This window comes from Euwallacea similis, chromosome 15 (assembly GCF_039881205.1).
Source record: "Euwallacea similis isolate ESF13 chromosome 15, ESF131.1, whole genome shotgun sequence".
NCBI lineage: Eukaryota > Metazoa > Arthropoda > Insecta > Coleoptera > Curculionidae > Euwallacea > Euwallacea similis.
In genome coordinates this window covers 628058-643852 of record NC_089623.1, presented here as the reverse complement: position 1 = coordinate 643852, position 15795 = coordinate 628058, and the positions used below count along the sequence as shown (strand labels likewise).

Sequence of the window (15795 nt, the reverse complement as noted above, 5' to 3'; positions counted from 1 at the left end):
AACCTGTTTTTAAATTTTAAGAAAATAATAATTTGATAAAAAGTTTACTTAGAGAATCAATGTAGAACCGCACAGTATAATTTATGCAAAAGGGGCATATTCATTAATTTCCATTAAAAAGCACCACTGAGAAGGTTTTTCAGTTCTCTTAAACCTTCGCATGCGGCTTAATTAGTTACCCACTATAAAAAAATGGAAATTTGTTCTAATATGCAAATCAGAACAAACGCACAACATTGTTCCACTTTCTCTGTAAGAATCGATCTTCAGACTGTGTATAAATTGTGTCTTTGGGTTTCTTAGCGACCAGACTGACCATATCTGACCACTCGGGCCCTTCACGCGGACTTACCCCTACAGCAGGAACACGCGACCACGGGGGCGGCTTATCGGCAGGGTTCATCGCGGTTTTTGGACTCCTCAGTGTGTACTTTGAAGGGAACAGGCCGAGGCTTTGGGGGGTTTTTTATTGTGATTTTACGTCAATTTGTGTGTATTTATTTGTTAATAAATTTTTGTATTTTACGGGATTAAAGTGATGGCCGGATGATGACATATCTTTTTATTTACTGGGATTTATAATGGTTTGATAAAGGAATGAAACACATGATGGTGAAGCTGCAACGAGGGGCATTTCGTAAGATTTTTATTAGTTTGGTTGTTGTTGTTATAATTTACCAAGTACAGAGTGTCGCGTTCTAAACGCCCCTCTAAAACTTTTTGTTTTTTATTGGAAAAAGTGTTTTAATCGAGGAAAGTGTAGAGTTTTATTTAAATATTTGAAGGCATCTTGTTAGGAATATACAGGATGTACAAAAAAGCCTCACAGACCAAATGATTGGTCTCTTAAACGAATTTTATCTAATAAAAAAAATGTTGAATAACACTTTGTATATTTTTGATATATGGGTTCATGGGTTTATCCTTAATACTTTTCTCCAGAAACTTTCTCAAAAAATGATTTTTTCGTAAGATTTTTGTAATAAATTTGATACAAAATTTAATTCATAGTAAAGTAACTATTCAGTGTTGAAATAGAAAATACTTCATATTTAATTTGGCAGACTTGTTTCTTTGGAATAAAATAATAACTAATATCATACAGAAAGAACTAATTTTTATACATATGCAGATAAGTGTCGGAAATTCATTTTATAAGAAATGCGTTAAAGGTAGATTTGTCACTCCATGTAATTTTGAATCGCATCGATATAGTTTATTTACTTCTTAAGGAATACGTTAAACGTAGCAAAAATTTGATCTGCCACTCTTTTTCGGTACATCCTGTATATTTTCAATAAGTCGTGATTAAAATTTTAGATAAAATCTTACCCCTTCTACATAAAACACTTGGTTAGAAATCGAAAATAAAAAAGTTACTGAGGGGGACACCCTGTACTAGCTCTACACTCGTGAACCTTTAAAATTGACTCTATATACATATCTAATTCCCCTTTGTCTGCAATAGAGCAAATTTATTATTAGCCTGAGTAATTTCTATCTGTTTTTCATTATACTAATAGATTCCTTTAAAGGTGCATATACTGTGAAGTGTACATATACAGGGTGTCCCAGATAAGGATGAACAGCATGGGGATCTCGGAAACGGTAATAGATACAAAATGGTTTAAATTGGGAAAAAGTTGGGCAATTTAAAGCAAATTAATAATCTGTTTTTATATCGACGAAATTCCGAATGGTTACGAAGATATCCGGAAAAAAACGAATTTGGCGGTTTTCGTTTTTTGCAAATAACTCTTATACGGTTATAGTTAGAGGAATAAAAGTTTTACATTATTAAAGCACTTTTTTGAGAACTGTTTAGCAGTGTTGCCAGTTTTCTTGTTACATCCTTACTTTCGGAGAAAAATGAGTAAACTTTTGATTTTCATATGGGCGTGATATCAATTATTTATATTTTCAAAATCGTCATAAAATTCCCTTTTCAGCCATGCATTACATTTAATATTTTTCTCAGAAACTCTATGAGTTATAGCCATTAAAGCATTTTTTGATAAGTAGGCCATGATTTTGACTTATAGTAATGGTGCACATTAAATAAATGAATGCTGTGGAAACGTCAACATTATTTAAAAGTATAAATATATTACTGGTATCACCCTAAAATTAAAAAAATAATTGTTTCAAATTATGTATTTAATAACAACAATGCGGCTAAACTTGGATCGAATCAAAATCTCAAATTATAACAAATGTTCAAATAAACCACCATTATTTTCCAGGCATAGGTATGCTTATCAAAAAATGCTTTAATGGCTATAACTCATAGAGTTTCTGAGAAAAATATTAAATGTAATGCATGGCTGAAAAGGGAATTTTATGACGATTTTGAAAATATAAATAATTGATATCACGCCCATATGAAAATCAAAAGTTTACTCATTTTTCTCCGAAAGTAAGGATGTAACAAGAAAACTGGCAACACTGCTAAACAGTTCTCAAAAAAGTGCTTTAATAATGTAAAACTTTTATTCCTCTAACTATAACCGTATAAGAGTTATTTGCAAAAAACGAAAACCGCCAAATTCGTTTTTTTCCGGATATCTTCGTAACCATTCGGAATTTCGTCGATATAAAAACAGATTATTAATTTGCTTTAAATTGCCCAACTTTTTCCCAATTTAAACCATTTTGTATCTATTACCGTTTCCGAGATCCCCATGCTGTTCATCCTTATCTGGGACACCCTGTATACAGTGTGTGCTGTATACATCCTGACAATCAGAATGAAAAACCCTTTCAAATGAGGTGTCACTCCACCTATAGTACCAATTGGGATTCTAAAGTTGAATGTACTCCCGCGAAGGGGGTTGTTTTGGTGAATCTGCATTTAATGTCAAAACGTTTCCCTCTCGAAAACAAAATCAACGTATCGCAACAATTTCTAATATTTTTATCATAGTTAAAAAAAAAGCCGGGCGCAAATTATTCACTGGCACACCCTGTAAATATATAAATTTCTCTGAATTTTGGTTTATATATGCACAATGGTGCCTCAGCACATTTTTCTACTTTGGTACGGAAGTATTTGAATGAAGTGTGAGAGCAAGTGGATAGGACGGAGTGGATCACAGTCTTGGCCCCCTAGGCCCCCTGACTTAAATAATCTAGATTTTTTCCTATGGCGGAATTTAAAATCTTTAGTGTACACAACATTAGCGAATACTGTTGTGAGTTATGAAATCGAGTATTGGATGCATTTGAAACTATAAGAAATACTCCGGGGGTATTCGAAAAGTACGGGCATCATTGAGTAGAAGGGCATGTTTAACTTAAAGCACTTTTCCTGCACTACAACATAAAAATAGTTTTTCGGAAATACGACGTTTCGATTTTTCAATACCATCATCATCAACTTTTTTTTTAATAGGGATCTGTCTGTTCCTGTATCTCCTATGATTTCAGAGATCCCCATGTTGAGAGTCGAACATGGGACACCCTGTACGTCGAAAATTACCGTACAGAAGTTATACAACTTCATAATTCACGAACTGCTCATTTCTTATAGGCGTTTTCGACATATTGATCATGAATTAAGCAGTGTAATCAGCGGTGTGAACGGTTTCTCTGAATTTTCAAGAAGAATCAAATTCTCTAAACCACCCGGGGTATTAGAGGCTCAAATTGTGTGATTGAGCTAATATTTTCTTCTAGGAGGGTGTAAGTATATGACTGGAATTTTTCCGATTACTCCGTAAAATACGCTGATTTTAAACTTATCGAATACCCCCGGTACAACATGTTCCTGATAGAGTACGCAAACTTAGGGAGGATACTTAAACGGGAAGAATTGGGGGCGGAATCCTATTTCTCCCGAAAAGAGACTTTCGTTTCTAATATTCCGAACATCAAATTAGCTTTAACCTCCTCGAATCACGCAATATTCCCGAGAATAAAGACCCAGGAAAAATTAATTAGTTGGGTTTATAACGTCTTGTTCTGCTTTAATTATGCATTGGGGCTGTCGCCCGAAACATGGGGCCCTAAGGGTCAGATATTGAGGCTCATTCGAGTTTCTTGAACCTCGGATCCCCCTGAAGCTGACTAATGGAAAATAATAACGTTTCATCCACCGGCCACATGGTAGAATTATAGTCGTGGCAGTATATTATTGTCGAAGCTTCTGAAGTGCAACGTAAATTTCCAATTATAAGTTCCAAGGTTGCGTCAACTTTCAAGCCACACCTAATTTACAAAACTCCAAATGAAGCTCAAAAGTTTCCCCTGCACGTGATTATAGTTATCCCCCCGAAAACTGACAATTGTTAATTTCCTTAGTCAAGGAAACATGCGATACGCCTTCGAATTTTCAGTCTGCAATGAGCCTCCTGGTGGTGGTGTGCTGTTGTTGTGGCCCTATTACAGGTAGGTACGTTACTTCCCTCTTATCCATAAATATTTCCCAACATTTTTCAAATCTCAACTTCGAGGAATCAATAGTTTCAGCAATGTTAGTCTTCGATTCCACTGCTTTGCTCAACGAGGTCCTGATACCTGCCGACGCGGCTGTAGGATCGGTGATCTACAGACTGAGGTCTTCAGACAGCTCTTTCGACTACCCGCTGCTTTTCAACGTCCAAGACACAGCCGTTGTGGCTGTAGAAGCTTTGAATTGCACTAGATTCAATTCGGTGTGTTACCTTGAAATTCTCGAAACTATCGTGATGATTGCCCGCATTACAGGTGTGCCAAGCGAATTTAGTTCTTAAGAAGAAATTAGAGCCTGGAAGGTTTTACGACTTCAGAGTAGAAGTGCGAAATCAAAGGGGACAAAGGGCCGTGATTAATTGCTCGTTTCAGGCTACGAATGCCACCACTCCAATGGAGAAGATTTTTCCTGGAGCTCCAACGTTGCTCACAGTGTCTGAAAATGCCGGGAAAAACACAGACTTAGGCAAGTATTCTGAGTTATCGATCGAACAATTTGCTTCTTGGAATGGTTAACGATAATGTTTTTGTATCAATTGATCGCGTCAAGCAAAATGAAATAGAGGAAGTGAATAAGCTGCTCCACGAAAGGGATATTAGGATATTTTAGACATTGCTCAGAGCTAGCAACAGGACTTTTTTGTAGCCCTTGTCCAAAAATGAGTAAAAAATTATTGTTAATATTTTTTAATTTATTAAAAAAAACAAAAACCTAATAAAGATGTTTTGCAAAATCGAAAATAACATAAAAACTACATTTCGAAAATTCATTATGCCGTATGGTCTCCCCTAACGCGTATAACTGCTTCACATCGTCTTGACATACTTTCATTGAGATGGTCTATCTCTAAATTTTCCCTTAACTGTGGAAAAAGTTCTCGAAGCTATGGCATTGTTTGCACGCGTGATCGATGTTCTTCCACACTCCTTTGCAACATGTCCCACTCATATTCAATAGGGTTAAGATCAGGCGATCTTGACGGAAGCGGTGAATGTTCGACTCCATCATTTTCAATCGCATCTATAACGAGTGCTGCACGATGTGGTCGGGCATTATCGTCAAAAAATTGAAAATTTTCTCCTATAGCAGCTAGAAAATTTGGCGGATTGTTGTTGATGATGTCCTCTTCACAGATTTGTGCATTCATGTTTCTTTCACATATGTATAATTCACTTTTCCCACCATAGCAAATTCCTCCTCAGACCATTATTGTGTCCTCCTTAAAAGGATGCACTTCTCATATAGTCCTTAAGTTTCTGCGGAATACAGACACGAACTCTCTTAGTATCAGAGGAACCGCCAAACATGGACTCGTCCGTTAAAAATACAGAATGCCATTCCACCCCAATTGATGTGCCCATTATACTCTTGCAAGTTTATTTTCTTGGGTAAGAGGAACTCTTCTTAAAATACGTCTCGAGACTATGTTTACTATTTTAGGTGTCCTACGAATTGTTTCAATAGAAACTTGTAGTGTTCGATAGGCTACCAGTTAAATGTCTACATGTCGACGGAAGTTCTCTTAGTGCAGAAAATGGAATAAGTCAGTCTTGCGCAGTTGTAGCTTTCTGTGGTCGCCCTGTCCGCCGTTTTTCTTTCTTTCTCACTTTTTTTCTTTTTTCTCTTTTTTTCTTCCTTTTTTCGTTTGTTGAAATCTTGTTAGCAGTCTGGATATCATACTTCGAGAAACGTGAAAAAATTGAGCAACATCCTGTTGTTTTGATCCAGCCTGCAGCATACTTATAGCCCTGTTTTGTTCTTCTGAACTTTATTTTCTCCGAATCACTATAAAAATGTTCAAATACCTTTGCACAACCAAGTAAAATAACAAGAACCGTCCAAATGGTTTGGCATCCGATGTGAATGTTTTGATTGGATTTAAAGAAAAAATGCGAAATAATAATAAATTAAATTTTTTTATCCAGATTGTTCGTTTTCGCTTTAAGAGTGGTACGAAAAAATATATTTACTAGCACGTTATTTTTTATTTATTAAGATTTGACCATATCTCTAACTTTTTTTGGAGCAGTTTATTTCCTCCAAGCAAAGTTTTCTTCATGTTACTACATACTGATTTAATGATAAATCTCTTCAGGAACCGTCATTGCCAAAGGAAACCCCCATAGAATGAAGGCAGTCATATTGGAGCTTTATGGGACTGTCCAGTTTGGTATTCACCAGAAGCTGATCTCCGAGAAGGACGCAGAAGGAACTATAGTTTTGTTGAGCCGTTTGGACTATGAAACTAAAACTGTCCATCATTTGACGATTTTAGCGAATGTATGCAGGTGAATCTAGGGAATATTTCTAATTTCCAATGGCGAATTTTGCAGGATCCCTGGACTAATATAGCAGAAGACACCAGAAATATCGCCGGTTGGCCTTTGTTGGTTGCAGTAATCGATGAACAAGATACTCCCCCGATTTTCACTATTGCCCCACCTACCACATCTCTGAGCCCCACCTTAAGTCCTGGGGACACAATTCTAAAGTAAATTTCCTCGTTAATAGCACTTGCTATAGGCTTATGGATATTTCTGCAGGGTCCATGCGGAAGATGGAGATAGAGGACAGCCAAGACCAATAAGGTATTCTTTGAATTCAGAAGATCCTGCCAGTTCTTTCTTCCATATTAACGAAAAAACAGGTTAGTTGCGCACCTTTCATGGCTAATTTTTACGCTAATATTTCAACTTTAATCGTGGAATACTCCAGTCACATTAAACACTCCTGATATGAAAGAAGATCGCGTGTTCCAAACTTTTCCGCTGGAAATTTAAAATGGAAAGTTATGCGTGCCTCCATTTCTGCAGAGAGTTATTATCGCTGTTCATAGCTAATTTGGTGGTAGTAAATCCCTTTGTAACACGGTTATGGTTTAATGGCCATCATTGACCGATATTCTTACGTAAAGTGACAAAGAGCTTTAAGGTGTTCAAATTAATTATAAATAAAGGTCAGATCTGGGAATGGGGTATTTTAGCCCTTGACCGGTGTTCTTTATAGTCTTACGCCTGCTGACTAACTCGCCCGTTAAATCGGAAATTTTACCGGCCTGGCCTCGATTGCCGAGTGTTTCGTGCCAGATAAGGCATATTCAGCTTCCGGTGTTAGAAAATTTCCAAATGCATATTTATTTAAGTGGAAATTATTCTCGTTTTCAAGGAAAATGGTCGGTAGCGAAGGTTTGCAGAGGATTAAAATAAGCCGCGGATTCTCCATCGCTTACGAGTAATATAGCGATGGGGTTTGCATAATTTCTAGAGGTGTTTTTAGAGAGGTTGTCCCCCTCGAGCTTCTGAATTGACAAAAAGAGATATCTTGAAGGGAACTCATTAGTTTATGCAAAAATAATTTCAAGCCTAACAATTCATATTATCAGAGTTATTTATTAGAAGTTGAATTTAATTTGTTTCTATACCCTCTTCTTGAAGTTTTTGCTCAACACTCCTTTAATACAGGGTGTTTCATTAACAATCTAATCGCTTTATTTTTGACATTGACATGATATTGATCTGACACTGACATGACATTGACAATAAAAAATTTCGGCCTCTCCTTCATTTCAGGAATAAAAATGACCTCGTTGCCTTCCCCCACATGATCCGTTCCCTTGCACGTGACATAAACTTCCTTCTTTTAAATGAAACCCCCCAATTTTTTTGGCATTTTTAGGTTCCTCATTCAATTTTAAGGTGAGTTTATGTAAAGTGCCTTATCTTTAAAATTTACCGTTTGCAAGTTATTTTAGAAAATTTGAAAATTTTGACAGCTGCAAGGTCCCACGGAAATCGGTGTTGTTCTCTGACCTCCGCAAATTTCAGAATCTGTCTTTTAGGGCCGAGAGAGGATCTCATAAGCTGCGTTTTGGCGTATTTAAATTTGAGAAAAGGTTTTGCACAACCCACGAAATTCACCTCCGAATTTGTATGATTTCAAACGTCAACGAAACCATTTTTTAATTCTATTCCTAAAACGATGTGGAAACTCCATTTTTTAATTTTTAGTAATTGGCAAAAATAAAGAAATTAGAGGGGGGTAAATCGTTAATAGGTCACCCTGTATACAGATCTCTGTCTTAAGCACAGTATATGCGAAAGGCAGTACCTCAGATTGTACATTTTCCGAGGAAATAATAAGCTAAAATGCTCAATCCAGAAAACCTCGGCTCGATTTGTGTGACTTTGAAGGCATCGTTTTATCAGATGTATTAGTAATAGTCTTTCGCACTAGTGCGTTATAAAGTTGTAAAATGTTTGACCAGCAAACCACGCCGCTGATTCTTGTACGTTTGCAAATTGTAAAAATCCATCTGAAACAGTGAAATTTGCTTTTTGGTGTGCAAAATAACCAAAGGCTTATCACGTTCAGATCTGAGGTTACCATTAATGAAGCTATCTTTAAGGGTAAAGTGCGCCACTAATTATTATACATATCGAGAGCGTAAATCTTAATTTAAATCAGCAGCATAAGGCCAGAATTATACTGGTTGTCTTTCTACCAGAATAAGTAGTGAATACTTCTGTTCAAAGGAAAATTTAAACGGACAGAAAGGTTTTATCCTCTTCAGAGGTCTGTAATATAGCTTTTACTGGAACACCCTGTATATAGTAAACTTACACATAGTTTTGTCCTGAAGACCAACAATTTTTCTTTACATCATGGGTTGATATTTAATTCTAGGAGATTTGCTTCTTGCTCTTCCGGTTTCTCAAATCGTTTCCTTTCCAAACCAAGGACAGCCCATATTGGTTAAGGTTACAGCAGAAGAAGTGAGGCAAAATCCTCAAGAACCACCATCACAGTCCACCACTGTACAACTTGCTTTGATACCACCAGGTACTATTCCATGCCTTGTTTGGCCAAACACTATAAAGCTTATCTTGCGGTAATTTGATCCTCAAACTCTGCTTCCGGAGGTATAACTTTGGGATCGCCAACATTCGGCTCAATCGAATACCACGCCCTTCTCGACGAAAATTCTCCAGCAGGAACAATGTTAGATCTTCCCCAGGCCGAAATTTCCACTGAACCTGGAGATGTTATCACTCTGGAACTGAATAAAAACAACGGAACTTTTGAGGTGTCTCCCAGCGTGGTCGAGGGGTTTTCCAGGTTTAGGATTACAGTCCATGATCCACGTCTTCTGGACTATGAGGCGAGGCGCTATGTGGAGTGTTATATCGTCGCCAAAGAGCTAGGAAAGGGGAACTATAGCGCTAGAGCCAAGCTGACGGTGGTTCTTAGAGATGTGAACGACAATCCTCCCCAGTTTGTTAAAAGTGAATTTATAGGGAGCGTTCCAGGTACTATTATGAACTTAATGTGGGTCTCACGATGAGTTTTCTTGCCCCGATTGTAGAGCATGCCACAGTGGGCACTACAGTACTGATTGTCGAGGCTGCGGATATAGATAGAGAACCTGGAAGTAAGATTCGATACATCGATTTACAAGGCCCCGGCAGCGACCTTTTTGTGTAGGTTTCGATATGCTCAAAACCCACAGTTCTCTTATAATTTTCCATGTAACAGACTAGAGCCTGATACAGGCCTAATAACCGTGGCAAACTCTGCAAATCTAGATGCAGAAACTTATCCAAAAATCGTCCTGGAGGTGCGTGCTGCAGATGAGAATGGAGAAGGCCTCACTGCAACCTCCAAGGTCACCATCAAACTTCTAGATATCAACGACAATACTCCGCAGTTTGAAAAGGACATTTATGAGTTTATACTGAATACTGATAGAAGGAGTTTCACAACTCAAGCATTTATCAAAGCTCTTGATGGGGATGTATCGCCCCCAAATAACGAGGTTAGATACCAGCTCTTGACTCCTAATGAAGATTTGTTTCTCAACGAGAGAACTGGGGAGATATTGGTAAAGAAGTCTTGGGAACCGGACGAGTTGGTTACAGTGAAAGTGAGGGCATATGATGAGGGGGTGCCCAGACTATCTAGCGATGCAGAGGTAAGTTTGCCTAGGGCGTCTCAAAGTCGACGCCCCTGTTCCAATTTTACGGAAACGGAAAGCAATTTGAAAAATTTGAACTGAGGGTCCTTCAATGGGGTTGAATGACCACCATTTCATCGAAGACTCATAGAAATTTTTTATATTACTTTCAGTCTGCTTAAAATAGGTATAGGGGCGTCGAGTTTCAGCCATCCTGTGCACCAGAGTTTCAAACTCTCATTTTTGGCGTCTCGCATTGGCAGGTAAGAATTTACCCTCCTGAACCGAAATCCCGCAAAATGATCTTCATAGTCCCAGGCAAATATCCGGATAAACCCACAATTGAAAGAACCCTTAGCGCCGTTACTGGTGGTAGCGTGGTTGTAGACGAAATCAGACCCTACACCGGTTTCGAACCAGAGGCCGCATACGTCATCAGGGACCTGTCTCTGTCGAATAAGTGAGCATCGCCACCATTGGCACCATCACATCACTGACTTCATATCATTACAGGAGCGTAGTGGTGGCCACCATTCACTATACCAAAGACTCCGTCGTGGACCTTAAAACAATTCAACGAATCTTGGATGACAACCCACCACAAGTGAACTGGCAACCAAACCAAAATTCTATCACCCAAGAAAAAGAGCTGACCACCATCAAACAGAGCTCCAGCGGGGACCTCTATTGGGTTCTGATCTTGCTGATCATTCTGGCAATACTCACCGCAATAATCCTCATTCTCTGTTGCATCTGTAGGCCTTGTCCTCTGTACATTCCTCCAAAGAGGAAGAAAATTAGGAGCGCTGACATGGTCGAAAGGTTGTTTATTAAAGGTATAACGTTGAGGTAGATGTGGTCAAGGTGCACGAAAGAGTTGAGAATTATTAGGGTCAGGACATGGGCGGGAAACCAAGTCGGTACAAGTAGCTGAGTGGTTTGGCAGAAAGGAAGCTTGGAGTGCTGAGAAAGTAGCAATTCCTGTGATGGTGGACGCTGAGACTGATTCACTGAGGAGGCACGAGATGGAAAGGGGCTCTGAGAGGGGTGGAATCCGCCAATCTCGTATGCGGTCAGATCTATTTTTTTTTAATGAATCGTTTAAGTCAAAGTTATTTTCTTTGGCAGGCATCAGCATTTGCTCCAGCAAAGCCAAAGCATGCAGCAACTGAATAACCAGCAAGATCACGCAAGAGAACAACTGTATTTCCGAGAAGGAAATGCCGATATTTTGCGACTAGTAACCAGGTAAATAACGAATTTAAAATTATTTAGACATTTTCACCCACTTGGATGTGTAGATCAGGAACTGAAGCACAGAGAAATGGGACGGTGTTTGTCGATCAAAATCAGCAACATTTTCTCGTCGATAATGGGAAGGACATTTTAATGAGGCGCTACATTGATCAGCAGCAAGCGGAAGCTGCAAGGTAGGATATAAGTTTACAGATAACGTTTATAATTAATGTACAGGGTGTCCCTGAAATGACTGTACAAAGCTTAACCCAAAATTTCTTAATCAAAAATAAGGCAAACTTACCTATATCCAACATTGCTTCGTTTTACCGCTACAGAGGCGTAGAACTAATTTTTCTAGCCCTAGGTAGGATAGTTTTTACGAACAAAAACATAAAAAACAATTAATCGTTTTCGTTACCTTCAAACCCTGAGAAATTTGCGTGAGGCTCTGCGAAGAAAGAGATTAGGCGCTACACCGTAACAACGCACAAGTTCATTCTGCGTTACTTGTTCGCGATTTCTGCACAAAAAACTGCATGACTGTCATCTCTCAGCCTCTTTACTCACCAGACCTGACTCATGCGGACTTTTTCTTGTTTCCCAAACTCAAGAGATCTTTGAAATGGCCGCGATGTGACTCGATTGAAAACATTTTAAAAAATCGCTGGAAGAGCTAAATAGCATTTCACAAGAACAGTTTTTAGGATGCTTCCAGCAGTAGAAACGATGTTGGGAGAAGTGTACATGTTACCAAGGGGAATACTTTGAAGGAAACAATGTTGAATAATTTTTAATATTTTTAAGCATTAGTCCTGAAGCTTTTTGATCACCTCTCGTACATCGTATAACGTGAATAATCTCCTTGGTAGTGCCTGAGTCATATTAAGCTTGTTAAACACTGTTTTTTGCACGTTTATGCATTTTCGTTATTGTCCAAGATAAACTCTATTCCATTCAATTTTTCCAGAACCCAAGTTCTCCTCCCTAATGCCGTCAACAAACTCCAAACCGAACAGGAATTCCTGGAAGCCTCTCTGAGGCAACAGAACGCTCTTTTACGTCAATTGATCCTGGAAAAAGAAAGAGATTTACGCTTAGAAACCCAATCACTACCTGCAGGTAAAAATTCTATCTGCACTGAATCTCTTTATCCTTCTGCGACCTTAAATTTAAATTGCGTAAATAGGGGCATGCATTATGTCAATAGGCACCCAAACGGACCAAGATATGGGCACCCAGACTGAACCTCAATACCTTAGACCTCCTCGAAGACGAGTGCAGTCTGATTGGGAGATTAGTGACGATGGTTCTGATGAGGAAATCGCTATTATCAAAGCGAGAGCGAAGAGGAGGCATAGAGTTATGAAACCTAGGAAAATTCGGACTCCCATTCTAGGTTGGCACTTTTTTGCTATTTTTCTAAAAAAAAGTAATTTATTCTTGTAGAGGAAAGTGAGGTGGAGATTCTGGAAAAGTACGAGAAACCCTTCAAGCAAAGCATCAGTTTGGATAAAGGGACTGATGCTCCCCCTAAAATAAAACAAACTCGGACCAGTCAACTGAGGCAGAAACGGGCTAGTAGCGACTTTGGAGTTGCGAAACGCTCGAAGTCCAGAGCCTCAAAGTAAGTTTAAATTATCCATTTAAATATCCACAAAGTTTAATTTTTCACAAAGTTTTAAATATCATCTAGATCAGCCTTGAAACGGGAAGTTTTAAAGGAAATATCCGCATCATTAAATCAAAGCGAGGACAGCGATAGCTACTATGAAAATGAACGTAGATTTTCTGATCAGTACTCAGAAGATAGTCTTGAAGACATCAGCCCTCAGTCAGAGAAAACCACCGATTCTGGGAAACATAAGTGAGAAACCAATATAAAAATTTTACGATTTTAATGCTGTCTTATAGGCGCCGATCTCAATCCTCAGAAGTGACAAAATCCCGTCGATCTGAATCAATAGATCAAGGAAAAAGAAAAACATTTTCCAATAGAAGCTCGTTAAGGAGACTTAGCACTGACTCCAGTGAGGTGAAGCAGCAGCGTTATAGGTCAGAATCTGATCTCAGAGCTTTGAGAGATCGAAAACTTCCTGCCTCAGCTCAGAAAAGTCAAAGTCAGGCAGATCTGAGCAGCGGCAGGGAAAAGAACAATAAAAAATCAAAGAAGCCTGCAGCGAAAAGAACTTCAAGGTACTCGTGTGGGCCCTAAATATGGCCCTAATCTAATTTATCTTTTTTCGTTCAGATATATGGAATGGTACAATAAGAAGAAGCAAAGCAGCGAAAGCCAGGAGCAAGCACTCACTCGCAGGAAATCAGACGCATCTTTGAGTGTAGAGAAAATCGGAAAAAATCCAGTAAACTCGAGGCTTTATAAGGAAACTGTTGCCAGCTCTAATAAAAAAATGGAGAACACTGGGAAAAAACAGGCAACAGGACCAGATCATCCTCTATTGCAGCATTCAGAATACAGGTATCAGTGTGTTCAGAAACTGTACATTTAATGCTCCAACTGTGTCCAGCGTTGTGGTGATTTTATGTTCCAATTTTATGTCTCAGATACGAAATCCAGTATCCCAAAAAGCGACCAGAAGAAGACGCTGATAGTGGAATAGTCCTCACCAAACCGGAAATGGCGCAGAAGAAGAGTATTTTCACTATTGCCTACAATGATATGCACACTCAACAACTGAGGCCTGATAGTTCTGCAAATACCCCTTAATGATTTATTTTAACAGGTATTTTTGAGGCCAGCGGAAGTGTCAGAAAACACCATTTATAACTTCTTGGAAATTTGTATCGAAAAATTGTTAAACTAATTCGCATTAGTTTATCTTGAATCTGAAGGAGAGACACGATAAATTACCAGTATATATTAAAACTATTCAAACTTACCTATTTTGGGCCGAAGCTCGAGGATGCATCAGATTCCTGCGTCTCCATCATAGATTGAATTTTTTTCAGGAAGATGGTAGAGTCGAATTTGTATCTTGTCAGAACTGGAGTTGATAACTAATCTTTATTGGCGTAAAAAGAACATTTTGTGCGCCAAAGGTTGAAAAGGACAAAGAGGCTAAATAATGGTTTTGATGAAGAAAGTTCTTGCGTCATGATGCGAGTCTACCAGCACACGATTAATTATCAACATAAACATTTTAAAAGTAATTTAATGAAAAAGCAGCGAGAGTTGGAGATTTTTAAACGGAAAAAATAGCAATATAAAGTAATTTTGCGGCAGTCAGTTGTGTTTTTAAAATAGCATTTACCACACACATAGCTTTAAAAGTTTTGCATTACTTTATTGGATATTTTGTCATGTAGTGCAAAAAATGTATCAAATATTTATTTATTAATGAATTTTGATTAAAAATCAATTAGTTTTGACCATAATTACTGTACCATTAAATTTTAAACCATAAAACCAACTCTTAAAGACAAAAAACATACATTTTCACCAAAAATTTGCAAAATAAAAAAGAAATTAATAACGTATATTTCCCTGGATCAATACAAGCTTGAAAATGTCGCTGTATGCTTTGAACAAGGTTAGCTGTAAGATCTTGAGAAACATGTTGCCATTTTTCTGCAGCAGCAATAACAAGCTATTGGTTCTGGAAGGATTTCTTCGAAAGTTCACAGCTCTGGAAAGCATATCACAAGCATGTTCTATATGGTTCGTGTCAGGCGACAAGGAAGGCCAATCTAAATGGTTGATTCCTTCACTTTGAAGGTAGCTATTTACTGCCATAGTATTGCCCGTCCTACATTATACCATATCAAAATATAGCACATTTTTCCGCAAAAGAAGGCATGTGGCAAGCGTGGGCAAGTTTAGCAGCTCTTGTTGGCTCTCTCCAAACTCGAATTCGTCGGCTATTATTTACTAGACAAATTCTGGTCTTATTACAAATAAAAATCAAAATCCTTCGGGTAAGAGTGCCTATGTGCTGTTCAGTCAACCGCAATCAACGAGGTCTGTGTTGATATTGTAGCTGAGGAACTCTTAGTGGTCAACGTCATCGCACACAAGACTGAGTGATTTGTCTTCTTAGCGTTGAACAAGAAATGGTAGCTTCAAGTGCACGTCTAACTTCCCTTCGAAACTCTTGTAAAGTAGAATTTCGTCGAATTGTTAAGTGTATATAGCGACTCT

The 15795-nt window shown here is 38.2% G+C and overlaps 2 protein-coding genes across 5 annotated transcripts in view; one reads left to right on the top strand and one right to left on the bottom strand.

The window, feature by feature from the left end:
- The window catches only part of LOC136413888 (uncharacterized), a 148456-nt gene that overhangs the window by 26489 nt on the left and 106172 nt on the right, over window positions 1–15795 (bottom strand). The window lies entirely within an intron of this gene.
- LOC136413748 (cadherin-86C-like) lies at window positions 321–14596 on the top strand. The gene is made up of 23 exons (XM_066397447.1): window positions 321–637; window positions 4300–4386; window positions 4462–4652; window positions 4705–4915; window positions 6546–6730; window positions 6784–6941; window positions 6994–7097; window positions 9134–9289; window positions 9370–9756; window positions 9813–9927; window positions 9983–10418; window positions 10664–10860; window positions 10914–11236; window positions 11292–11472; window positions 11529–11648; window positions 11702–11830; window positions 12607–12758; window positions 12826–13035; window positions 13086–13263; window positions 13333–13503; window positions 13551–13832; window positions 13888–14115; window positions 14202–14596. Exons 1-23 carry the CDS (start codon window positions 598–600, stop codon window positions 14362–14364), a joined length of 4404 nt encoding a protein of 1467 aa, XP_066253544.1. The 5' UTR covers window positions 321–597; the 3' UTR covers window positions 14365–14596.